The sequence below is a fragment of the Falco cherrug genome, chromosome 3 (assembly GCF_023634085.1).
Source record: "Falco cherrug isolate bFalChe1 chromosome 3, bFalChe1.pri, whole genome shotgun sequence".
Lineage (NCBI taxonomy): Eukaryota > Metazoa > Chordata > Aves > Falconiformes > Falconidae > Falco > Falco cherrug.
The window spans coordinates 20515559-20542365 of record NC_073699.1 but is presented as its reverse complement, the minus strand read 5'-3'; the positions used below and the strand labels follow the sequence as shown (position 1 = coordinate 20542365).

At 44.5% G+C, this 26807-nt stretch overlaps 1 protein-coding gene across 2 annotated transcripts in view; it reads left to right on the top strand.

The window, feature by feature from the left end:
- Window positions 1–14035: 14035 nt before the first annotated feature.
- The window catches only part of DEPTOR (DEP domain containing MTOR interacting protein), a 76106-nt gene continuing 63334 nt past the window's right edge, over window positions 14036–26807 (top strand). Inside the window, exons 1-2 of one of the 2 annotated variants that reach the window (XM_055704047.1) lie at window positions 14036–14135; window positions 14324–14419. In XM_055704047.1, coding sequence (XP_055560022.1) covers window positions 14334–14419 — 86 coding nt within the window. In that variant the 5' untranslated portion in view covers window positions 14036–14135; window positions 14324–14333. Of the gene's footprint in view, window positions 14136–14163; window positions 14420–26807 lie in introns of those variants that run through there. The other variant, XM_055704046.1, reaches the window with a different exon arrangement.

Sequence of the window (26807 nt, the reverse complement as noted above, 5' to 3'; positions counted from 1 at the left end):
CGAGGCGGTGCCTGTCGCGGCAAGGGGCGGGGCGGCGCGGGAAGCGGTGGGGCGGGCGCAGCTGGGTCGATTCTCCGGTTGATTGCGATGCGCTCGTCCGTGGCCGGTGGGGCGGGCGGTAGCATCTCGGGGAATCGCTCTCCTCAGCAGCCGACCCTCCGCCGCCGGGTCCGATCCGGGACAAACCTCTCTATTTCTGCCCGGCTGCACTAAAGCCAGGCAGGGCTGCACTAAAATCTCACTCTGCGCCGATAAAATGCCGTCAAAATGCACAAAACACCCTACAAAAGATACCCATTAAATGCAACAAAACCAGGTCCAATGTGGCAGCCCCTGCCTGCTCGGACGCCCTCTAGGCATCTCCTTGACACCAGAAGATGGCAGCGAGGGTGAGGAGAGGGAGGCCAGCTGCCCGAGCCACCATCGCGGGGTCTGGCTGCGGGTGGGAAGCCACTGGGGAGGTGGCTGCAGGTGGGCACCCACCGATGTCACCCACCCCTGTTCCTTCTGTCACCACAGTTGTGGGGACAGCCTGACCGGGGGCACGTATCTGCCAGCTCTCGCCACCACAGGATCCCTTAGGACAGGGATTGCGCAGCCCCCCAGAAGGGTTCATCTTCCCTGACTCAGGGCCCGGTGGGGTTCGCGTGGGGCCTGGCCTGGGCTCCGTCTGCCAGAGGGAGCTGTGAGGAAGTGCTTGAGCTAAAGCTGTGATGGAGATGAGTCAAAACCACAGGCAAGCACAGTTATTGCAATGGAAACAGTCTGCAGCTCAGAGATTCAACGGGAAGTCCACATACATCCTTAAACCATAAGAAAAAAAAATTAAAGAGGAGGCTCAGAAGACAGCGGCTCAGCACCACTGGGAGCCAGTCAGTCAGTCTGTCCTCTCTGCAGGGAGCAGTGCAGGATGCCTCGTCCAGGGCAGCCAGCTCCCCAAACAACGCCTGACATCTTGCTGTGGGGCATATTAACACTTGGCCTAGTATTGTTTTAGTCCTAGCTGTTTGCTGTGTGCGTTGGCTAGCAATTACTTTGTGCTCCAGAGTCATGTATGGCCACTTGCAGAGTCCTTCAGTGCTTGGTATAAGCTTGCACCAAATGACCCTGACAAAGAGATTTTACCGCCTTCGTGTTGGAACCAGAAGCTGGAGCTGGTGTGACAGAGCTAGCTGGGTTCGGTACCCAGCCCTACAAGGAGCAACTATTAATGTGACTGAGTCAGGCACCTTCTGCCTCCGGAAAGTCCTTTGCCTGAGTGATGCCAGCAAGGCAATTGGCCTTGGAGAAAACTTGAACTGAAGTTACGAGGCAGTTACCTCTGTCACACGTGCAGCAGCTTGTCCAAGACTGAGCCATCTATCGTATTTTCATGTTTTATTTCAGTTATTGGAAGGTTTCAATATAGTCATTGTGTACCCCGGAAACCTGAGACACTCTGACTTTGGCTAGTTTCTACTAATGTGTAGATGCAAATTGATATATGTACAGTCATATTTGAGACTGTTACATTTTGCTTTAAAGGAAATCTGTTCCTACACACCTTTAATGTAAACAAGAAAATCACTGTTCTACCAAGTTACTCTTTGCTGTACTCACACAGTTACTGTTTAAATAGCAACTTACTTATGCTGGTTTGAATTTATACCTTGATTCGTGCAATTTTCCAGTGACTTTGCATGCCTGCTTCTTCTTTCTCCTTTTCATTCTGTGGAATAAAATAAAATTTAAAAAAAGGTTCTGATACAGTGAAGGAACTGAATCCAAGGCATGAATTCATGGAGTTTGTATCTTAAGAGCTCTGCTACATAACAGAAACCCAATGGGAAGAAAATCACTGAATGTTATTCAGGCACTGGTCTGTGATCAAGAACATTTGTACTAGTAATTTTTCCAACCAGTTTTGTTTATCCTAGTAGTTCTGGTTGTAGGTGCTTTTATCTTGTTTCCTAAGGAGCTGAAATGTTTATGCCTGTGCTGCCTGCCATCTTTCTCTGCCTGTCCCTCGCTTACCACTCTGAAAGTTGCCATTCAAGTTCAGGCAAATTTGACAGGGAAAAGTTCTTGGAAGTTTTGTGGAAATCAGTGCCTGGACAATATATTGGAGCCCCTACTTAGGGGAAACCAGCTCTGATCCATTCTAAGAGGCACCAGCCAACTGGCCTATCAGCAAAAACATGGACATGAATCTATAGCAAACATGTCTTATTTCTCCAGAAACGATGTGTATCACGCTTCCGTTTTCACTGAGAATTCTTGGAGCAGTGACCTAATTGACAAAAACTGGTTTGTGTAGGAACTCATGAAGTTAGTTTCTTGAAACATGGATGAATCTTTAATGGATCTGGATTGCAGAGACAATGAGAAGATGCTGAACTATCATTGCTTCTGTCAGTTTATAAGGAAATGCATGCTATGGCAAGGGATCCTTGATGGGAACCTTGGTAGGATCCTGAAATTATCTTATAAAGATGCTGTGGGATTATTTATTTGCTCTGGAGTTGCTGTAGCATAAATGAGTACTGTTTTCACTTTGAGCTGGTATGGCGGGCTGAAACGGTCAGGGTTCAGGAGCATCTAACATGGTGGTACAAACAGGGCTGAAACTCTCCTGTAGCAGAATGGAAGAAAGACTTGAGAAAAAAAATAATTCAGCCATCCCAACTTAACTGATCACCAGCTGAAGTCATTCCCTCCAGGTGCACACTCGAGGCCTTAAGTGACTGCTGTGAGTGTACAGCTGAGAGGTATACGTGTTAGTATAAGGGAGAAGTAGACTGAACTGCTAAACAACTCACATCCTCAGCTGGGCTGGGGAGAGGAGGCAGGAATGAAGTCTCGTCTCAGGCAAGATAAGCTTTGGTGTAGTTTTTCAATTGACTAATGTTAATGGAAATTAGTGTTCACAGAATCTGGTTGACTAATGTTGAGTGAAGTTAACAAAACAGAAAACGGATTGTTGAAGATTATTATAGTCTTGCCTTTGAAGTTCCCGGCCCTGTATAATGTTTCCCAGGACTCAAAGATCAAGGATGCGAGCAGCAAAATAAATGAAGGGCAGCTGTGATAAATCAAAGAAAGGAAGTTCAAATAAGTCCAAAGCTTCACAACTAAGACATAAAACAACAAACCAGGAGATAACGTAACATGTTGTAACAGTGCACATTACCAGTGTCAAGCTCTAGTCATCAGGCAGCATGGTAGGAGGGTGACTTTGCAGGTGTGATTTCAATTCAAGTGCTTGTGAGCTCTACAGTAAAATGCAGTGAGAAAACTGGGCTATATGAAAAGGGGTGTTTAAATGTCGAAGGCTGATGTACACAGTAGAAATTTAAGAATGTCCTTCAAAACACAGTATAGGTAGCTGTGAAAATGAAAAGATAATAAAGCCAGCACTGGAAAAACTGGCACAGTGCCAAAGTTGAATACCGTAACACGTTATCAGCCTGCTGATAATTACACCGTTCACAGTTACAGTTCTTGGAGATTATTCCACAAGAGAGGCTTAGTTTGATTAAAGCCTCACAAACCTTAGTTCAAGGATTTATTTTTTCAGCTGAAATGTCACCTGCAATATTTAAAACTAGCATGCATGTTACATTTGCAGCCATTAAATGATGGTTTCTCATTGTCCAGCAATACCTGCCACTGGATGTGCTCGTTGTTTTTCAACACAGAAGGTGACCGTGGCAGCTGGACCTGTAGAGGTGTGACTGGGGGTAGAGCTCTGAATGCTGTTTCAACATGTTGCAGACTCCTGAGATGCTGGGAGAATAACTGGCTGCAATGAATGTGCTACATTTCCTTCCTAGGAAAACAAGGAAGAGAAAGAAAAACAGAACAGAAAATATAATTATGCCATTGTATAAATCCATGGTGCACAAGTATCTTGAATAATGAATGTCTAGTCTGTCTCAAATGTAAGAACTAGGGAATACCACTGAAATGAACAGGAGGTTAGTTGTGGATAACTGGAGAGAAGACGTTTCTATGAAACACATTGTGGGACTTGTGAGATATGGTTAAAGTCAAAATGAGTGTGATATACAAAAGTGATAGACAAGTTCATAAAGGTTGGATGTGCTTGTCTCTGTTAATCACAATGTTCAGGTTTTGGTCATAGCTCAGGACCCTAAATAAACTCAGACCCTCTAAACCACCAAAGCACACACACTCTTCTGCTCTCCATAGGAGTTATTGAGTTAGACATATTTTTACTTCTTTTTTTTCCACGTACTTGTTCTTTTAATGGTTAGCTAAAAAAGCAAAGCAGTAGCTTGTGTATTCTATGTTCCAGGCATTGATTAATTTGTATTATCATATCCTGGTAAAACCATCATACCTGGTGATATCAGCCAGCAAAGCACCACAAAACAGGAGATAACAAGTCCAAGGCTCAAACAGGGAAAATCTGAGCCGGTTAGTAGAATAACCAGATAGCTCATTGCTGCCTCAGGTAAGTGCTGTCTTGTCACTCTTAATAGGCCAACAGGGACATGCAAAACAGTTATATTCAAATTAGGAGAAAATAGACAGTTGTAACCAAACCTAAATATTTATGTAAACTACAATAGCTTGGAGTATCTCAGCGACATAAAATTGGTTCTGTGCTGGAAACACTGGAGAAGAAACACTCAAGCACAAAGCTGCAGCGCACATGCCAAAATAGCCGGATACAAACACCATCAACGCAGTTAGAAATGGCTTTGAGAATTTCACATTGCACTGTTGTGACAAACAAGAACCCCAATAACCAATGCTTATGACACAACTAGCGCTTAGATACCTGTTTTCTTGTTATGTCATTTCTCTGCAAGGACAGCATATGTAATTGCACACAAAGCCAGAAGATCAGTCATGCTACTCTGATGTCATTCATGATAAGAAGAGGTAAACCTGAACAAGCTGGTACCCAGCCTACATTCATAGCTTCTCCCAGTCTCAGCCAGTCAGCCAGGACATTCTTAGCTACAGAGCATGTCCTCACAGCGTAAACACTGGCACAGTGAGTGGGAAGGTGCTATGATTTCTGTTAACATTGGCATGAAAGACCAGGACATTTCCTTCAAGAATGTATTAATCATAGGGACATGGTCCCTTTTAGGTTTAAAGTATGTGACAGAAGTGTGTGACAAGCATGCATTCATTTAATGCATGAATACATCATGAAAATCTTTTCCTCCATGTACGTTTTCTGGATAGGTAGATCTCTAGAGTGCTTCTACCACAGCAAAAATTGTAATTCAGCCCCAGCTGAATTTGCTATTTGGCAAAATTAGCAGCAATACTTTACTGTGGGCCCTAAAATTTAATCACAATTAATACACCTGTTGCTACATTATTTGAAACAGTGTCATCATTAGTATCTAGGAGATAAATGTCTATAGATGAATGGAATTTAAAGTATTTTTGTTTAAATACAGTGTAGAGTGTCTTGTGGATAATTTGAAGGCTCAGCCTGGAGACCTTATTAATAGTGACATCCTAAACATCAGTACGTGTCATCTGGCAAGTTACCATATCATTATCACTTCTTGATTAACTAGTATTTGCATAACAGTAACGCCAAAAAGTTTTTTTTTACATCTGATCTATTATTATTTTTTGAGGCATTTCTAGGGCTAAGCTTACAAGTATGTCCCAGAAAGCTACATACCTATAATTTGTGTATGAATCTAAAATAAATATATAGATTAATTAATTAATGTGAAAACCATAGCCCTATTATGCAAAATTAAGAACACCCAACCAACCAAACAGGAAGATGTGTCAAATACCCTATTTGTGAAGAGTATACAGTGGATGTAGTGGTGCAGGAAAATGACAGTGAAAAATAGCAGGATAAAAACTCAAATGAGGACCATGAAGGAGCTAACATAGGAAAAGCTCACGAAACGAGAGGAGCAGAAGCCTTGCACAGGCAAAAATTAGAACGACAATACAAATAAGCACTTCAGTAAAATTCTGTCCAAAAAACCTAATGCTGTTGTTTCTCTTGTTTCTGCTTGTTTCTAGTTTCACCCTCAGTCATGTTGAATAATAACACCTCAGGCTGTAACCATCCAAGAATTGTCAGTTAGCTCAGTTTTGTCATTCTCAACTTCCTCCTGGTGCTGAAATGTTAGATGAGTAGACTATCCCCTTCCCATCCTGCTCCACAATATACCTAGGAGTCCTTCTAGTCCCATGTCCTTTTTAGCCCCAAACCATCTGCCTGACATTAAAATGGAAAAAAGTCTGTGGACATGTCTGCAAGAAACACTCCGTTCTGAGGATTTCCATCTACCTGCATCATCAGGTATTACTAGGGCCTATGCCTAAAGCATGAGTGTTCCTGTATCATATTTTTGCTATTTTTTTGTGAAGTTCCTAACCATCTGTATTTTTTTTCTCTTGTTGCTGAATACTAGAGCTTGTCACGAAGCCTAACATTTTTCCATTGTAAACATTGTGTCAATGAGTAGCTGGAATTTTTTTCTCACAACTCTGTGAGTAATGATTAGTAGTGAGTATATCACAAGGGTTTATAAAGTCTTGAGATGCTGAACAATTTGACATCATGTGGTAAGCTGTAACCGGAATAACAGAAGTAACTTTTCATTCATCAGATGTTTTGGCCTCTCAGATCTCCAAGTATTCTTGACTCACAAAATAAATTGCCTGTACAATTAGGAGAGATCCTTGTCCTCTCATCTTCTCTCACTTAGGTGTTGGAGACTGGGTCATCGGTTTTGGCGTGGACCTTACCTAACAAAATTGACTTTCCCTGGAAAGCTGGTTGGTAAGTGGGTGATGAGGCTGCTTTTATCATGAACTGCTTCAGAGGAGATCCTGTGTCAGGCTTGAGGGGAGATACTGCCCTTTAAGCCCTCTTTGGAGAGCTGAATGAGTCTTCCTCCCAAATTTAACTATTTGCATGTGAGAAACATCGAAGGCAATTCAGAAACTTAGAAATCTTTAATTAAAAATTCTGTGCAAGTTCCATTCCTGGGGGAGTTGGTGCTGGGACTTGCCAAATCAGCATAAAGGAAAAGCACAGATGCTGCTGACCCTATTCTATGGTGGGGACATGCAGTAAGTGGGTCTCCTGAGACGCTTCCAGGCCAGTTTCCTATACCGAGTGACAATTTGGAGGGCTCCTCTCCAGAGAAAGGAGTCAGTGCAGCCAGGAAGGAAAGGTCTCATCTCTCTGCTGTTGCTGTGGAGACAGGCAGCATCCCACTGTGAAGGCAGTATAATACAGAGGGGAAAAGCTCTGAAGGACATCACAAAGACAATTTATTCCTTCCACCTCCTACCTCAGCCTGGCTCTGTTGCTGCTGCCTGCCTCCCAGCTTCTCTTCCCTTCCCGATTCTCTCCCTCTCTTTTCTTCAGCTTATGTCCCAGTTCTGTTCTTAGTGGGACTCTCTTCTCCCCATTCCTTTCCCCTTCACAGAACTTTCTTGAACCTTTTTATCCTTGTTTCACCCCTCTTCCCTGGGTGAACGCACCTTGGTGCAGTTTTCTTTCTGGACGCAACAACTACAGACTTGATTTTCTGATGCTTTTTTTCTGCTGAGGTGTTGAGAGCAGGACAGTGTTTCCACTACAGTTCAGCCCTTGGCGATATTGTTGCCAGGTTCTGTATTTCAAGACACCTAAATTTGTTCTTAATGAGAAAGCCTTGCTATGTTGCTGCTTCATCCCAGTTGTGTCACTGGTGCCTCCTTCCCCCAGTTCCTTTGGGACCCAGTTTTTCTTATGCAGAGTTGCAACCAAACTCTTTCTCCATAAAGAATTCGGGTTCTCTGTAGCACCAAAAATACCTTCTCTTTGGTTCAATAAAGGGACTGGTCATACCAAATCATTTTGCTGTATCTCAGCGCAGTGTGGTATGTGATTTATTTCAGAAGCATGTTGTACTGAGTTTCTCTCATTGCTTCAGCACTCTAAGAGATCCATAAATATTTTGAGAACTCAGGAGGTCCCAGACAAATACTTCCTTGCAAGGTGCTTTCACAAAAGAGAATATTGACTTGCCTCGTATTTTATTGACTTTAATTTCTCATTTTGAGTAGATAGGGTAGTTATTTAGGGGTTCATTGTGGAGGGAGATTAATGATGGAGTCAAGTATGTTTGTAATCCTGTGCAAATATTGTTTAAAGATTATTCCCTTAGAAAATTACCATTAGCTTAATTTAACAGTCTTTTTCTTTTGTCAAGCATCAATTCACAACAATTTTCAAATTCTTGAAAGGACCACAGGGTGGCAGAGTAATTAAACACATATCTACTGGAAACAGTTTATTACACAGACATAAAGAGAGGAATTAGGTGAGCCAGAGTCCCTGCTGGTGGTGATTACCCCAGTGGAGCTGAGTGATGCCATCAGCTTGTAGCGTTTCTGACGTCTCGCAGCAATGGAGGCACAATTTCAGTGTGCTCTGCCTGACGCCTGTGCCCAGACAGACCCATCAGCCGGAGGAGCAGCTTCACTGGTGGGTGATCCTCAGGCAACAGGCACGGAATGTCTTGTGTCACACAGCCTTACCTAACAACAGGATGTGATGTGGTTAAGGATGCAGACAAGGCTGAAACCTCTGCTTTGGAGACTAAAGTTTGAAAAAGACTGTTTTTTCTTTATTAAAAGCCTCATCAGTCATAGGAGAGTCTGATTCTGTATCTCATGAAAGCGGCTGTTTGGCACCCTGTCAAACTGTTTGCATCTGTTCCTGCCACCAGAACCACATATCCACAGATATGTGCTCACTGCATGCTTGCACCCGCCACCTACCCCAAAGCCTGGCTGGGGTGCTCATCTAGGGCAGGGAACAGCCAGATCACCTATGGCAGAGTGTGCTCCATCACGAGCAGTGCGGAATGAGCAACAGTCAACAGAAACTTGGGCTGAGAAGCAGGAATAGGTAGCAAAGGACTAGTAAAGAACAGTGTCTTAGACTGAATCTCAGCTGTTAGGTGCTGCCTCCCAAAGGAGAAAAAAAAAAAAAAGGTGCCTGAGTGTTCAGGGCTGGTTACAGTGCAGAGTCAAACTCTCGGTTCAGGCCACAGTGGTTTAAGCAAAGCTTTTTGATCTTGCAACATCAGCATGCATTAACACAGCTATAGCTGGGGGACAGCTTAAGAAGCTGGATTTCACCGCGTAGCTAGTAGGTGTTGTCTTGACACCTGGCATGTGGTTTAGAAAGCAGTTCCTTTTCAGCTCTTAGTCACACTTCCCAGCTGACACACACCCCCCAGCCCATGCACTAGAGTTGGATACAGGAGTCCTGGACTACAGCCTGGGCTAAACACACGATACAGAGATAGCTCAGGCTAAATGAGTTCATAATTGCTGCCAGTTAAATGCAGAATAAAATTAAGAGAACACAAACCAAAAAAGAACTACTGGGAATACATATGAAATATTCAAAGATTAAGGTTTCAGCCAGTATTACAGATGCTTTTTGGCAGGTAAATAGTTTTGTGACGTTCAAAATCAGACATTATTGCAAAACTACTGAATAAATGAAATAAGAGGAATTAGAAAATATTCCAGGTATAATAGATAAGTAGAGGGATCTGAGTGTATAGAACAAATGGCATCACTGGCATTGGGTAGTGCAAAATGCTGGTTTAGCAGAATGTACTGTCAACTTGAGTTATTGAGTCTACTGGTCTGATGTGAATTTCTGATCTTTTATCTTACTGAAGCTGTTTGTTTCCATAAAATATTTATCTGTTCACAGAAGCAAGCACTAAAACATGTACCCATCTCTTGGTCACACTTTAGCCATCAGTCTGCACAGGAATCTTGCTATCTCTGTCTGACCCAGTGAGTGGACATTTAATGCAAAATGGAAAAGCCAAGGAAGGACAGGCTTAGAAAGCCCCTTTCAGATTGTCTCTGCATATCTCAGGATCAAAATGCCTTTTTCTCTGCACTTGAGCTCACTATTATAACAATGACCAGGTCAGTGATGCATGAAATGTAAGACTCTAAACAGATATGAGTCTCACTCTAGTGCTGAAATGTTGGAGATATTGTGATAAATTCCTCCTGTTATCTCACCATGGTGCTTTTTGCAGGAACTTGGATGTTGTAATAGAAAAAGAGAAGTTTAAAACATACTATTATTTTTTTTTCCTGAAAACTCATTAGGTTTTCCTGTGGTTTATCACAAGACTAAAATTAGCTTGGCCAGATGCATTCAGTCCTTTGAATCACACAAGCACTGATTCTTCTGTCCCGTTCCTAGTAGAGAACTTAAATTGTTCAAACTTAAGAGCAGCAAATGAGCAGCAATGAATGTAATCTGTGCACTGACAAGAATGGGAAACACTATTGTACGTAGCCTGAAAAGAGGAGGGGAGACTGGACAATACCTGGTAGTTCCTCTAGTCCCCTTGCCAGGCCTCTAGTGCTAAGGAAGTGAACTGGTTGAAACACAAAGACAAGTGAGCTCTCTTTGCAAAGAAGCATGGGAATATAGAAAAAAAACCCACCCACATTCATTTTCCATGAGTGTTGCAAGAGCTACTTAAATGAAAAGCCAACTTAAAAGCCAAAAACCTATTTTGTATTTGTCTTCCTCAATGAGAGAGGGACCAAGTATTTATAAATTTGATGCTTACATAATGCTGGCTCTTATACAAAAATGGGAGGAAAAATAAAACTGTTAACCCATTGAACATCTCACCTGCTAATGCCTTTTCTCACTGAAGTCCTTCACCATCTTTTACATGAGGTGATCAATGCCTTAATGATTTGTTTGTCACTTGCCTGTTTGAAAAGATCAAGTCATCCCAGCAAGGGAAATTCAGACAACCGTATATGGGGCTCAGAAACAATGCTACAGGAGAAATGAGATGTATATACATGAATATGGGTAATTCTTTCATGTGAATGTCTCATGCCAAAATAAGCTTGCAGAAAATGAATTAGTAAGACTCAATAATTAATTTATCAAATCTCAAATTAATTTATCAAGCCAAGATGTAGGCCACATGCAATATACTTTAAAGCAGTGAAAGCAATGTTCTTATTTCCCTATGTAGACATCTAACATTTCACTACTTGGGCATTTACACAATGAAATAAAGTTTACACAAATTACTAGAATGTTTTCTAAAACTAGTACTCTAATACAATGTGTCTATTTGTGTGTGATGTTCCACAAAGCGTCATGACCTTGGGGGTTCAAACGTGTGGCCTTATACCTTACTGCATGCCAGAAAGTTTCCAGTGTCATCAAAAGTCACTGGAAGACACTGGACCTTCCCTTCATACCTGTGGTACCAACTCTCCACCAGACCTATGTAGCTTTTGTTACTTTCTTGATGTTGTGGAGGATGAGTTCCTGAAGTGTCCTAGGGCTCCAGCTCGAGGATCTGTCCTGCTTTTGGCTGAGGAATGACTTACTGTTAGCTAGCTATCTTCATCTCACTTAAGTCCAGCCATACTAAGGTAAAATGCATGTATTTGTACCTAAAATAGACACCAACTCCTAAAATTGATCCTATATCTATAAAAAAGAAATCAATCCACTTCCTGGAGGTTACCTCAAAGGGATCTCTCTCTCTTGCTGGTCAGGATTTCAGACTCAGCACATACTGTCCTACCTCTTAGAGGACCATCTTAGTCTTGGTGGACAGTCTCCCCTGGGAGGATAGGTCAAGACAGCTAAATCTTTTGCTAGAACTTATGTTCTATAGCAGTCTGTACATTGAAAACAAGATACAAACGTCTAACCGGTTTATTTTATCTACTCATTACTGGCTCTAGGCTGAAATGTGACCCTTTGGGGTTATGTTAATTCACCATTTTTGGGTGACAGCAGGCTTGGAGTGACTGATACCCAATTCCCTCCTCCCAGACACACTGTAACTGTAAGAAATTCAAGTGTGAACATGTGGAACAAATTACAAATGGGATATCAGTGCGCAAAGGTAAACATGTCCATGTATAATCATTAAATAATTCAGCACAGGAAATTGCACTGGCCTGCATTTTCCAAGAAGCAAGACTATGCAAGGAAAGATATGCATTTCAGGCTGCAGTTCCTCAGGCACCCGGAGTCACACCAATACCTTGCCACTGCCCAAAGGCAGCTCCTTTCCCCTTTTCCTCTCCCTCTTCCTCTTCTTTTGTTCCTGCTCCAAGCTGCCCAGGCCCACTCCACCTCGGTGCCAGCTCTGGCTACAGCTCTGCTCACTAGCCCAGAAGAAACTCTCCACTTCCTGGTACTCTTCTGTCTGTTCAGTGAAATGAATTGCAGCAAGCAGAGGTCTTAAAAGTGGGAAGCACAAGACACATTGCAGATTGTGCCACTGGATCTGAGAAGAACACCATATCCCCTTTTAGCAGTGATGAACGGCTGAATCATCTGAAGCCAGGTGATGGAGCTGAGGGCTTACCCAGAAATGGTCTGCAATGTACAGTAACGTTCTCTTGAAATTGTCTTTCATCATGTGCTACAGTGCTTGATAAAAATGACTCTGTAAATTCTTTGTCCTAAAGATAAGGTCAGATGAGATGGTTGTTTCAATTCCCTTTTTGTTTCCAGCTTTGTGAATCTGTACTTTGTATGTTTGCAGTATGAGTGGAATTAGAGGGTGTTTGCAAGTATTCAGATTAAATGCATGTCTTCCAAATCTACAGCAAGCAAGCTCAGGCTGTAGTATTTACAGTTCTAAGGTGTCCTCTCTCCCTGGCCCATTCCACAACTGAAATGAAGGCAGATTGTGTTTTTCTCCCTTTGCCATCTGTGGATCTCCAGTGCTCTTTGAGACCTGCAAAGATGCACATTAAAATGACTACACTGGGTTGAACCAAAGGTCGGTCCATCTAGTCCAGTGTCCTATAAACAGATGCATAGGGAACAGCATGGAAAGCATATATGAAATGTCTCTCAAGTGCTTGCCTAGCTTCCAGTTATTTTTAGAACAGAGAATTTCCTGAGCTGGATGTGGCTGCTGTCTGCTTAGTAACCCTCTGTAGACTTCTTTTCCAAGTACTTGTCCATTTTTTCCTTGACTCAAAGTCCATTCTTTTACACCCAGAGTCTCCTTTCGTAATTAATACCGCAAGCTTGCTATGGGCCCTGCAAAAAACTACCTCCTCCCTGTTGTCTGCAGCCTGGTTACTACTAGCTTCACTTGATTCCCTCATAGTTCTTCTCTTGGTTCTGAAACTACCGTCTAGGTCCCGAATCGATGACAATATTGCAAAGGCTTAAGCATATGCAATTTCCATGCAGAGTATGTGCAGGCAGAAACAAAAGTAATGAGTAGGCAATCAAGGTATATCTTAATTGCACGTGCTTGTAAATGAAAACCATGTCTGGATCACTGCACTGCAGAAGATGCCTCCTGGACTTTTTTTGAAAAGGCTGGTCCCCCCGTTCCCCCCTCCCCCATCAGAAATGTTGACAAACAGTGCTTATGACCTTGCAATTTATTTCCCATTTCCAAGACTAAATGCTCCTCTGCCCTCAGGAATTCCGCATCCGCGGTCGCCTGGAGACAAAGAGGTGAGGTGGGCAGGGGACCAATGTCTGAGAATAACCCCGGGGTAGCAGATGAGCTGGAATCCGGGCAGCAGGAGGGCAGCAGCAGTTCTGGAGGGTGAAAATCCGTCCCTCCCGCTCCCTGCCTGCCCCCCGCCCCGGGCAGCGCTAGGGATGGCTGCCGGAGCGCAGCGCAGCATCCCGCCGGCCCCGGGCCGACCCGCACACCCGGGCCGGCCTCTCCCGGGGGCGCTTCTCCTCCGTTCAGCGCGTCCTGCCGGTAGCCCCGCTGCTCAGCCGGGGAGGGAGCCGCGGGCACCGTGCCCCCGCGGGGAGGGAGCCGCGGCCGGGGAGCGCCGGTGCGCGGCCACCCTCTGCCCCCAGCCCGGCCGGTCCCCGAGAGCCGGGGGGCTCAGGGGGTCCGTGCAGGAGCCGGCCCCCTCCCGCGGGGGCAGGCAGCGCCGACCCTGCCGAGTGACAGCCGGGCGGGGACGCTGCTGCCTCGGCGAGCCCGGCTGCGGCTGCGGCGGCTGCAGCCATGTGTTTCTCCGCCTGCCTGTGACACAATAACACGGGAAGCTGGGGGGGGCGGGTGGGGGGGTGGGGGGATCCGAGCCTGCCGAGGGGAAAAGTGACCTGCCCCGCTCAGGTGAGCCGAAGCAGCGGGGGAAGGCCGCCGCCGTCGTCCCCCGTGTCCCCCCCCAGCCGCAGGCTCTGCAGCCGCCGGGGCCGGGCGGGAGGCGCCCCGCGGAGCTGCCGGCGGGGGCAGCGCGGCGGCGGGGGAGGGGGGGCGCCGGGCCCCCGGTCCCCCCTTACCCGGCGGTGCTGTGCCCGCAGGCCGGCGGCGATGGAGGAGGGCATGAGCAGCATGCAGCAGAAAGCGGCGGAGCTGGAGCACATGGCCGAGGTCCTGCTCACCGGCGAGCAGCTCCGGTAAGCCGTGCCTTCCCCCCCGCTTTGCCGGGGACACGTACCCGGGGGTCAGCAGCTGCCCCCCTGCAGGCGGGAGGGGGATCTGCGGAGCGGAGGGCGGGGGTCTGTGCCCTCGGGCTTTCCTTGCACCGGAGCACCTGCCCCGCTTCCAGCGCGTCCCCGGGCTCCGGCCCCGCTTTCCGCAGCGAGGAGGAGGAGGAGGAGGTGGGGAGGGGGCGGCCGGCGCTGCGAGCCCGGGGAGGCAAGTTACCGCCTCGGGGGTCTTCTGCCCCGGCGGGCAGGAGGCGTCTCAAGGAAAGGCTGCAGCTCGCTGAAGGGGTGAAGCGATGCCAGACGACTTGCGTCTTTAAAGATTAAAAAACCAACGACCAAAGAAACCGTAAGCAGTGAAGTGTTTCAGCACGCCAGGGCGAAACCAGCAGAGCACGGAGACCGGCTCCTGCACGGACCCCGTGAGCCCCCCGGCTCTCGGTGACCCTGCAGAGGTGCCGCTTATTCGAAGGGCTTGTTTTTATTTTGCATCAGCTGGACCCAACAGATGGAAGGGGATCCCGCCTGCCAGTGCCAGCAGTAATTAACAGTGCTGTGTGACTGGAGTTGTGTGCAGTGCAGAAGCCCTTAACAAAAATGCCTGACTCAGTTTTTAATTTCTGTGATGTATTTAAGTGTGCCATCTGTACCCATACACTTTAGGGGAGAAAAGGAAATTTAAAGGCTTTTGGCTTGTTGATCTTGTGATTCAGGAAGAAAAATCCTAATATTGCTATGTGTTATCCTTGTAACTAGAAAGATATTCTAAAACCACTTTCCCAGTAGTTCTTGCCTGAATTTTCTTCAAAATTTTTGCTCAAATGCCAGAAAAAACAGTACAAAATGACAGAAATGTTGCTTGATTTGTGAAGTGCTGTCATTGCTGCTGGTACAGATCCTGACATTTTCATCGGTTGCATCCACCTGGTAAGGACCATTGACACCTTGTGATGCACACCAGTGGTACCCCTGTTTGGGGAGTAAATGTTGTTTTAGTGGTCTGGCTCCAGTACACACCAGTGTCTGCTTCAAGCTTGGGATTCCAATGCAAAGTAGCCTGAAGTGAAACCCAGGGTGACGGGGTGCACTGGCACACAGGCTCTGCGTGGTGGACTTAGTGCAGAGCTGTTCATCCAAGAGCCTGATAAGAATCCTGCTGTTCCTAATTTACCTCACTAGAAATTGAAGATTCAAGGCTAATACAAAATTTCTGTTAAGATCACATTAATCTTTCTCTGTATACCTCTTAGTTAAATGTAAAAGCAAAAGCTTTGCAAACTCTCCCTAAGGAGACCACTGAGGAAACTTCAGCAGATCTGGCTCCTAGAATCAGCTCATTAGTGTCCCAATCAAGGATGGCATTTGTCATTTATTAAGGTAATGAAACACAGTGCTTTTTTTGGGGCAGGATGATCTATAGATGCAAACCATATTATACCCTGCCCTGTGAAGTTACCTATGGCCATTCCTTTGCCAATCTGTAGGAAGTGTCCTAGATCTCCTTGGACTATGGTTTCATGAACAGCTCATCCTGAATAATGCCTAGCTACGCTCCAGCAGGGGAGATCTGCTCTGCCCTGACCCCTGACTCTCCACTCCTGGCTGTGTAGTCCCATCACTTCCCCCCACTCCCAGATGAGTACCTGCTCACGTGCTTCCAGCACTTCTTGGGAGCAGATTCAATGTGGAGATCTGGTGGGTATGTTAGTCTGCTGACTGCCAGAACCCACAGAAGATAGGTGGCGGGAATGTGAAGCCAGGAGCAAGAACAGGAGGTAGTGGAGAAGTAAGATCTCCCATTCTGGCAGCAGTGAGCTACTGGGTCAGGTGGAACTGTTTTGTGAAACTGCACCCAAAATTGTCTCTCTTCCCCCGTTTTTTTGTAAGCTTTGTTCTGTTTCTCTGTTGGGATACTCTGTGTAAAAGGTTAGTCTTCTTCAGTTTTCCAGACAACAAAAGCCACAAAATATGCGATAGAAGACTGGCTGGTAGACAAGTTTTAGCCAACCCTGCATTTAAAGTTTCCTTTCTCCTGTCCAAGATAAGCGTATAATTGTTAAGGCTGAATGAAAACGTGTTTGCAGGATCAAAGACAGGCTCTCTCAGCAGCCTTTGGCACAGGCAAACAGATGATAGAATACCAACACACATTGGCACTCAAGGAGACATACTGTACTCTATTCTTAGTGATGTTTACAAATGCAAGATAAGCCCCCAGCAGGAGTGATGCAGCCAGACAGGTGACTGTGTGTATTTGGGTGAAAGTGCATATGAGCAAGTGTTGCATACTGCAAGATGAACACATAACTTAGGAACAAAAGTGTAAAATGAAACTGTAAGCATGGTGTTGCTTACACAAACCCAACCAAATGTAGGTATTTAAAGCACTCTTGCACTAGACCAAACAGCACGTGTGTCTAAACTCAAATACCTACAAGAGCTGCTTGATTTAAATTCCTTGCAAAGTTCCTGTTGCCCGTCTCACCCCAGCCTCAGGCATTGCCTCATAGCCCTCGTTCCAGAGGCCTGTTTGCACATCTGTCCCTATCTGGCAGGGACTTCATGCAGCGAGGGCTGAAGTCATTTGAGCAGCACCTTGGCAAGCCTGGCTTTGCACCCTGGCTGTGCCAGTGGTGGGGATAGAAGCCCTGTGCCCCTTTCGCCTCCTCAGGCAAGTGCATGCTGGCTAGGGGAGGGAGAGGAGGAGGCTAAAGAGTTTTTTCCTTGTCCTTGTTGCTGTCCCTCGGTTGCTTGTGACCTGTGTCTCCCCTTTGCTAGGTCAGGAACCTCTGCCCTGGTGTGTGCTACATCAGCTGGCGCCCAGGGAGCCGGCTGCTGGCACACGCTGGCTGTGGGCTTGCACCCACCAGCTTTGGTCATGAGCAGGTTGTGGGAGGTGAGGGTGTGATGTAAATCCTGGTCCGTTGGTGGGGTAATTTATGGAAAAAGAAACAGGATCTTGAGCTATATTTTAGCTAACAGGGTCAATTTTTATACCAGTAGTTCCGTCCTTTGCCTCTATACCCAGTAGCTGGCTGAGTGAATACCTAACTCTTACCTTTGGTTAATAGAAACGTATTTTTCAAATTGAGGACATACGAAGTTTGGCTTTTGGAAAACCTTTAAATTATCAGGCTGACAGCCATGAAACAAAGCTGAAGATTTCAGCAGTGTGGCGCTTCAGGGCAGACCCTTTGGCAGCTTCTCAGCACCGTGCATGAGACTAGGAAGAGCAAGGGGAGAGCTGGGATGGGCACAACCTGGCTGTGGGCTCTGTAGGCACCCGTGGCCCTGCAAGGACAAACTGCTGGGGCTCTGGCTGCCTGACAGCTCCAGCCACCCAAAATCCCAGCTCATCCCTCTGTTCTGCTGCGGTTTCAGAGATCCTCTTGCTCTTCAGTTCTTTTGAAGAGCTCCTCAGCTCTTTTGAGGCTGGCTGCAACAGAGCTGCCCTTAAAAGGCTCCATAACTTAGGAGCAATGAGTATAGACCTGTCTCCTGAAGAAACTGCGAGAACTGTGTTTGAGAGGATCATGGGGCCTTCAGCTTCCTCAGGACTGGGAGGAAGCCTGCACCCCACTACATCCCTGCCTGAAAACACCTGCCTTGGGCAGCCCTGGAGAAGCAAATGTCCTGGAGCTTCCTTGGCCTCGCTGGGTGTGCCTGAAGGAAGGTGGCACAGCCTTAGTGCTTTGTATAGTCATCGTTGGAAGCATAATAATGGGAACTTATAACGGCACTACTGAAGTTGATAAGAATTTTATTGGAAGCGGAGCAGTTCCAAGCTTGTTTCCCTCCTGGTCAAAGGCAACAGGTTGTGCTCATTTCAACACTGTTGGCAGAGGGATTAAAGTATTTCAGTCTGGGTTTGAGCATTAACTTAGAGCTGATCTTGCCACTGGCAAGCAAAAGCAGTTTCAATGGGCATGTTTTGATAGACATGCTGTCTGTCTTACAGCTCAGGGGTGTCTTAAATCTTCCTCGTCTGCTAATTGTTTCTTGATGCCAGCTTGTCACCAAAATCTTGTATATCTTCTAAGAGTCCTTCATTTCTTGCAGAAAATGGGCCTAATCATTCAAAGTGTCTTAAGGCTTCAGTTGACCAAACAGCAATATTAAAGAGCACCTTTTTTTTGTGTTCATTTTTTAAAAATCAGAAATTGTCATTGTATTCAAGTGCAGTTCTCTGTAGTAGGTGTAACTTGAATGATATTTAATGTCTCTGCAATCTTTCAGATACCTCTTTATCACCAGCCTTTTCAAGAAGCAACACCTTTCCCGATTCACACTTGTGTTAAATAGTTGAGTAAATAATCAGGAAACTTGCTAGATAAGCCAGTGATTTTAACAGAGTAGTGCTTATAATTCAGCTTCTTCTGTCTGCTTAGGGAAATATGAAGCATGTATTCCTTTCAAAGAGACAAAGTGCAACATATGGTTTAACAGGAATTTGTTCGCTTTTTTATCAGAGTTTGTACATGATTTTCATCTTGCCAAAGAGATTTTACATGGTAAACAGCTATACATTTTGAAGCTTCAAGCCAAGTCAGAACCAATTTTCACTGGTCTTCCAAAGGTCTCGCTTCGGGAAGATTATCACTTTAAGAAAACTTCTTGACATGTTGGAGTGCATAACTTTCAGAGTCATTAACTTCTGAAGGATAATAGCACCTACAGGTTCATAAATTTTTTCCTACTCTGAGCAGTAAATAGTCAGCCTTTTTCATGGTGGTAGGATTCAAAACTTCATTGGCACTCTAAAGTGCAATGGGCACTTTCACAGTAACATACAGTAACAGCTTCTAGAGAAATGTTATCAAAAGAGCCTTAGTGTTAGTGTACTGCCATAATATAGAAATATATTAACCATATAGTTACATAATTAATTAAATGTGTTTGAAAGTATAGTAACACTGTAGTGTAAGCTTATACACTAAAAGCAGGAAAAGGATTTAAGGTACAGAATTGTCTACAGGTCACTTCCTCTCAAGTCAGATCCTGACCAATATTCAGATATTAAACAAACGTATATGACATTTTTAGAGACAGAATTCATTAGGATGAGATTTTGTAATCTGCCTAAGCTAATCCAACGTTGTATTTCCACCTAAAGGGATGATGTGTTTTTCTACTCCCTGCACCTTGCTCTTGCAACCTCCTTAGTTCTTCACCAGTGGTTGCATTATCCTTAGCCAGGAGCTACTGATCAAGCTCAAAACTAATCCAGAAAAAAACAGTTTTCAGTTGTCTCACTTTAAGAGGATCTTGTCTGCTGACTTCTTCAGGGTGGGTAGGACACAGAAGATTATATTACCGTATCTCAGTGGAACAGAGTGCTTCAGAACTCTCTGTCCAAATAATTGCACTTTCATTAATTTGTTTTCCAAAATCAAGCGCCCCAAAAATTGGCAATCTTCTCTGTGAGGTTCCACTAGAGTAAGAAGAAAAGGTTTCAGAGTGAGGGTTGGTAGAGCTGTTGAAATCAAGAAGTTTCCCCACTAACTCTGTCCTATCACAACACTTCCAATTATATATTTTAATTAATATAAATTATTTTAATTTTATAAAAAGCATGTTTCTCACATTTGTATGTCCATTTTTTCTAGAATCTTTGATACCTGATGCACCTTCTTATGTGTTTCAATCTTGCCTGTTTGTACTAATTTTAATGACATTGAGTCCCAAATGTATATATAAACATGCATAGATACATGTACGGGCCAGGAATCTCAGTTTCTCATGTCCTTCAGTAAAATTTGTGGCTATTTAACATTTCTAGAAATCAAGACATGAGGCTTTTGTTTGCTCAGTTCTATCCTTTAAGCTACGCCTTTTAATAATTTAGTCGTTCCTGTCAGCAGCGTTCCTCAAGCACAACTCAGAGATCAAGAAGTTAGCAATGCGTGTGCAAACAGCAATTGCTCTTTGGTTATGTACGTAAGAAGGCGAATGTTGTACGAATGGTTTATGCTGTATATTTTATGTATTCTGTTCCAGATGGAGTCAATCATTAACTTTTGTCTCAGGTTAGCAGAGGTCATCAGGCAAGCAAAGGATCCTCGTGTGTAGCATGTGCAAGAATATTTTGTATTTATTTTATATTAGAGGAGCTGCCCATCAACAGGTGAAAGAAACTGGTCTGATGTTGGTGCTCGTGCAGGGAAGGCAGAATTAATGTGCCAAAAGCAATCTAGCTTTGCATTTACTACTGGATCCCTGCTCTGCGGGGGCAGTGGCCGTAGCCTGGCACCATGACAGAGGGGTCCTCCTATCACTGGTTGTCATTATTATTTGCTATTTGTGTAGTGATAGCACTTAGGAGTTTGAGCTGTTTATGAAGTCCCAGCAGGGGTAGGCACTGTGTGCTCTGAAGAAAAATAAAGCCCTTGCAACACAAATCTTGGCTGCGATTGCTAGCAGTTTCTTGCAGCGGTAGCGGGCTGTGGCTGGCAAGGTAGGGTCAGTGTGAAGCCACCAAGCTCAGGGAAATGAAGTGGGACTCTGTTGGGATTTCTAGTCTGGGAGGTCAGACACCAAGCCCAAGAGTGGCATCCTGAAAGCTCAGAGAAAAATACCCCCCAAGTGTGGAGATGCAGAGGTGATACTGTGTGTGCCAGGATGAGTGGGGAGCTCTGGGTGCAGTGTTTGGGAAAGGATCTGCTCTTTTCTCCCTCCAAAGTCACACCTCTCACACGAGCGAGAGACCTGACTGAAGCCAGGAGGGAGGTCAACAAGCTTTCACTAATGGATGAACGGACAAGGACTAGGAAGGAGTCTGCATCTCCTTTTAGTTGAGGTATTTTGTGTATCTGTGGACTCCAGTGCTTTTTGAAGTATAGAATTCCAGTGGTTTCTGTGATGTATGACTTAATGGAAGTGAAGGGTGCTGTCACAGGAGCAAATTTTAGCTCCTTCGCAGTCCAGCTAAGCTCCTGACAACTTCATCCCCAACAGTAAGTGTCCAGGCATGGAGTGCTGGCTTGGGTGGTAGCTCTTGGCTTAGGGTCTGCTCTCAGACATTCCCTCCTGAGGCTCTGGGCCCTTCTACCTTTCCTCTCGCTTATTCTCAGTTTTTATTTTCATAATCCTTGTGTTGTAGTTGTGTTAACTCTTTTGCCTCTTTCTTCCTTGGCAGAGCAGGTTTGTGTGAGTTCTTTTGCTAAGTGAAAAATACTTTTTTTTCTTTATTCAAGGCCAGGGTTGAATACAGTCATCTCCTCAAAATAAACTTTTGTGGGAAGGGATTAAACTGATGGAGAACTGGCAAAGGGGTTGAAAGGCTGGTTAAGAAGCAATAGCTAAGCAAGTTTGGTTGGTGCACCTGGTCCCTGAAGAAAAACTGCATTGAGGCTCTAAAGGTTAATAAAGACAGAAATGGCAAAGCTTCAGGTCTCAGCAGAACCACTGGCATTTGTAGAGTGAAGGACACACTTATGTATTAGTCATAGGTTGATGTTTTGTTGTTTTTTTTTTTCTTAAGCAACAGCAAGACATACAAACCCTATATTTTAAACAATTTTAATGCATAAACCACTGGAATTAAATAGAGCTTAAACCTGTTTGAACACAGGCTTATAAGGATCCTTAGTTACACTGTTTCAGCTAAGACTATTGTTATAATAGAATGGAGAGACAGATTTACAAAGGCATTTTGCCTCCACTAGGTAGCAAAAGGAAAGCTGAGAAGCTATTTTTAATCAATTTCATAAATATCAGCAACAGTAATGACTTTTAATTTTTTATTATTTTTTTTTTTACCTGTTTGGAGGTTTGACCTTTTCCTTGAATGTCACATTTTTCCTGTGGTCTTTAAGAGAAATGACTGTATTGTGAATATGCCTTTGTTTCTTGCAGCAGAAAGAATAAAACTGATCTCAGAGTTAAAGAGAAAATATTTAAACCTACACTGCCAGGAGAGTGCTATACAGCAGGAGTGGCAGTAAAATAATGTGCAATCTTTCTCCTTTATTTTTTTGAAAACTCTGAAGCATTGAGTTGCATGGAAAAGCATGGAGAAAGGGAAAAGATAACCCACAGACTGTCACAGGCTCACTCAGGCTCTGGAGAAACCTGCTAAGCCAAAGCAGGCTCCTCAGGCAGTGATTGTCAGCAGGTCTGCTGCCGTTACATCTATTTCTCTGTTCCTCAGCTGGGTTCTTCCTCACAGTACAGCTATGCAGGGATCCAGGTATGCCTGGAGCTAGAGAAGTGGAGAGGGGCTAGTAGTTTGGATGGCTAAAACTTCAAGCGAGTACTGCCACTGAAAGCAGCTGTCCTCTCTTGTATCCACACCGACATAGGTGTTTCTGCCTCCTGGTTCACTCCTCCGTGCTTCTGCTCCTTCAGACTGACTTAAGCATCTCTGGACCATTACCATATAGTGACCTGCACTGGGAAAGTGATCATCAGGGCTTTTTGCATGGCTTGTATTTCAGTTGGGTCAGTTTTACAAACCGATTTACCGCATGACCACATAAAAAGTGTCTTTGGATGCAATAGGGGGGTAGAAATGGGTGGTGGCATACCCCATGTCACTGAACTACAGTTTAAGGCTGTGGTTTTCTGATACAGCAGATCTAACTGCAGGCTGCTACTGCCCTGCTCTTATCACTTCCCTTGCACTTCGCACTGGTATTCGTCTGGGATCAGAAGTTCAGGTTACTAAAGCAGCTGAAGTCAAATAAGAAAAATTTAACTTTCTAAACAGGCTTAGCATGAGGTCAGACTGGTGCCAGCACTGGGGTGAGGGAGCCGGCAGAAGCTCATGGTCAAGGATGGAGAGAGGGAATGGTGGCAGCAGCCACTGCTGGGTTCGCTTGACTACCCCCTCAGTGCTTAATTTCCCCAAACTCAACATGGGTCAAACATTTGCCGGATTCCCATTAAAAAAATTCAGACTCTAGCAGAAGACAGACTGTAAAAATCATGTTGAGTTAAAATGCCCAACACACATGTTATTACCAGATTGGAACAGAAACTATGTTTGCAATTTGCCTAGATTATTTTACTTTCAGGGTTTTTACCTTTACTTCTGTGCTCTTGCCAGGGTATTGTGCATGGACAGAGACAAATACTGACGTTTCATGTGTTTTGAAATTTGTGCTATGTAGTTTATATAACTAGCACATCACAGTGCTACCGATGTGACAGCACTACTTCAGAATGCAACCCCCTACCTTAATTATCAGCCCTATAATTTTCCAGTCTCATAGTTTGCTTCTTAACAGTGCCTCAATCCGGTAAATGCATTCAGATCTCAAAGGTGCATTTACGAATAATTAAAAAATATTCCTGATTGGGCTTGCTAATTCAGAGCAAATATAGAAGCTGGATTTCCCACAACAAGCCCATAATTCTCCATTTCCTTGCAATTGTGTGGGTGATTACATGGACTACCACAGCTTCGTCACAGGGATTTGCAGGCAGATGAGAGTTTCCTGGTGTCTGTGGAGAACCAGGGGACTGTATGTCGTGCTGTGGGTTTTACAGTGGCATTGAGCTGATGCGTCTAGCTGCTGCTGCAGAAGAGGGCAGCCCACCTCCCCTGGGCTGGGGCTCCTGCTGCTTGGCCTGGTGCACCTGCCTGGGTGTGTGCCTGATGCTGTGGTGACCAGTCTGGGGGGCTCAGCCAGGTTACCGTCATGTCAAACTAGCACCAATGACAGTGCAAGGGATCAGGTCAGCTGGCCTGGGGTCAGGGGCGGAGGAGCTCCACAGACCCCCGATTTAACTGGGGGACCCCACAGTAAGATTGGCTTCTCATGGAGTCAAACCCTGATGTTAAAATACAGCTGTGCCAGTCCAGGAGCCCCTTCTCATCCCATTCATCCATTCTTCACCTGCCTAACCACTGTTTAGATGTCAGGGTTTTGGCAGAGATCATAGCAATGTTGGACAGGATTTGGGGGACTACATCCAGACAGCTCTGGGGCTCTTTGGGCGAGGGTGCCTCCTGTGTATTAAGGCAGCAAGCACAAAGAGGCTTGCTTGAAGATTTAAAACTGAATGGCAAAACTGAAACTAAATGGCTGGTCACAGCAAAAGCCAGCACTGCCTGAGAGATGGTGATAGAAAAGGTAGGAGCTTGAAAGTGAATGTAAGCACAGTAATACTGCGTTTGATGTGACAGAAGAGGGGGCAGTGGGAGGAATCAGGGAGATGTTGAGTTCAGAAACTGTGGAAACTGTATTTCCAGGAGCATTCCAGCTAGGTAAGAGCCAGACAAGATGATGTTTGTTAAGCACAGTGCATAGAAGAAGCCTTGAGGTGTGAGCTAATAGGGAAGGAGAACTTGTAACAGAACTTGAACTTTCTGGGGGAGAGGTGTTAGCTATCCTGGAGGTGCGCTGCGTGAGGAATTTACAGAGACCAGAGTTCTGCTGATAAGGAGCGCTCACACTGTCGTGTTTATCCTTTATGGATCTTATATAATCTGCCTGGTTTGGGAAGATTCTCCCACTCCCAGTAACACACCTGCCTTCTAGCACAGTGGCCTTTGACTTGGAGTCGTGTGGGTTTGTCTGGGTGGGTTGTTTCATTGCTTCTCACACTAAGGGACATTGCCAAAATGGGTATATTGCTGTAATGTTTCCATTAGCGTTCGGCTGAACTGCTGTACCATCCACTGGCTGTGTGGTTGCACCTCTTTCCTGCATATTGGGCCAAATGAGTTTAGTGGCAGGGGTTAAAAAGAAGTGTTTGTATGTTGTATCTGTTGCTCTTCACGTTGTTACTTGTGTCTTCAAAGTGCTGGGGTTACTTGAAGTAAGCCTGTGTATTCCTTTGCGTTTTCACAAGCCATTCTCAGCTCTGATTTAAGAGGCAGGTCATATGCAAGGCATAATTACAATATGGTTCGTAAAAACAGTAATTTTTAATTTAATTCCAATGACTATTGCAGAATACAGGAAGCTGAGGTTGTCAGTGCTTGTGAGTCCAGCACTTATGCTCATCCTCTTTGGGAGGAGAATCTGACAACCCATGGCCAACATGTCACTCAGAGTCAGGACTGCAATTAATGGAAATTACGTCTGAAAAGATGTTAGCTAAGCCTTATTTATAGTGCTGATTATTAGCGGTAGAACAATTTCCTTTCATTTTTTGCAGAAAGGATCCTTGTCCTGATAATCACACATCCTTTTCTGCAGTAGCATATAATTATATAGCTTAGAAATCAAGGTGATATAATAGAAAACTGTTAATTGTTTCCTGATGCTCAGCATATAATTAACTTGTAGTTTCTTCTAGTTGAAATTAATTTATTTTTACTAAGATGTAGAAAGAGTAACTCTTGGTTTAAGCTGCTATTTTGGTGCTTGGTTAGTGCAAACAGGGAGGATGTCATGTGAAGAAGCTCAAAGTAGCATTATCATGTACAAATCCCAAAAGAGATCGTACAAATACCGTTTTGAGAGTTATTTGGGGCTAGAAGCTTTAAAGACTTGTCTTGGACAATTGAAGTGTTTTCAAAACTAATAGCATTTGGACAAACTCAGACCTTGCAAGCCTTTTGGGAAATGGTAGAAGTAGATGAGGTTACATTAATACATAGGTCTCTGAGACAAGAAGAATGGCTCCATAATAGGAGCTATTGGTATCATACTGCTGCTTGTCTAATTAGACGAGGTGATGGAAGTATGTTGTTAAAAGCACACTAAAGAAAAGAAATAAAGCAAAGTTGGTTAAAAGATTATTTTAATAAGCTTAATTTATTCATTTAATCTTAATTTATACAAAATCATACAGTTGTCTAAAATAGACAGAAAAAAAAGTGTCTTTGTGCAAGAAGCAAGCCCCAAGAAGGGCTAGCTGTCAGGGTGGCGCTGGGCTGGAGTATGTGATGTACAAGGAGATGCTGAGGGCTGCATCTGCTCAGCCTAGAGAAGAGAAAGCTCAGGGGGATTTTACTGCTGGTTGGAACTACTTAAACGAGAAGGCATAGGAAAACAGGGAGAGAGACCTTTTCAAGGTGCACAGGGGTAGGACAAGAGGCAGTAGGCAAAATTTGCAAGGGAATTTCTAATGAGATATTTGGAAATAATTATTCACTGTGAGGGTAAGTAGAAGAGTTGGAATATAGGCCCAGAGAAGCTCAGAGGTGTTAAAATCTTGCCTGGACATGGTGCTGAGCAGCTTGTACTAACCGGACATGCTTTCAGTACAAGTTGGAACAGATGACCTCCAGAGGTCCCTTCCAACCTGAATTACCCTGTATTTCATGAAGGCATAGCGTGATGTCTTCTTTAAGTTGTGGTGGCTGATATTATCAGCATTTTGTTACTGTCTGGTAATGAGACATTATTATCCACTCGATTGCACTGGTGGGAGGGCTTGTGAGAATACTTCCTAACCGACTTCA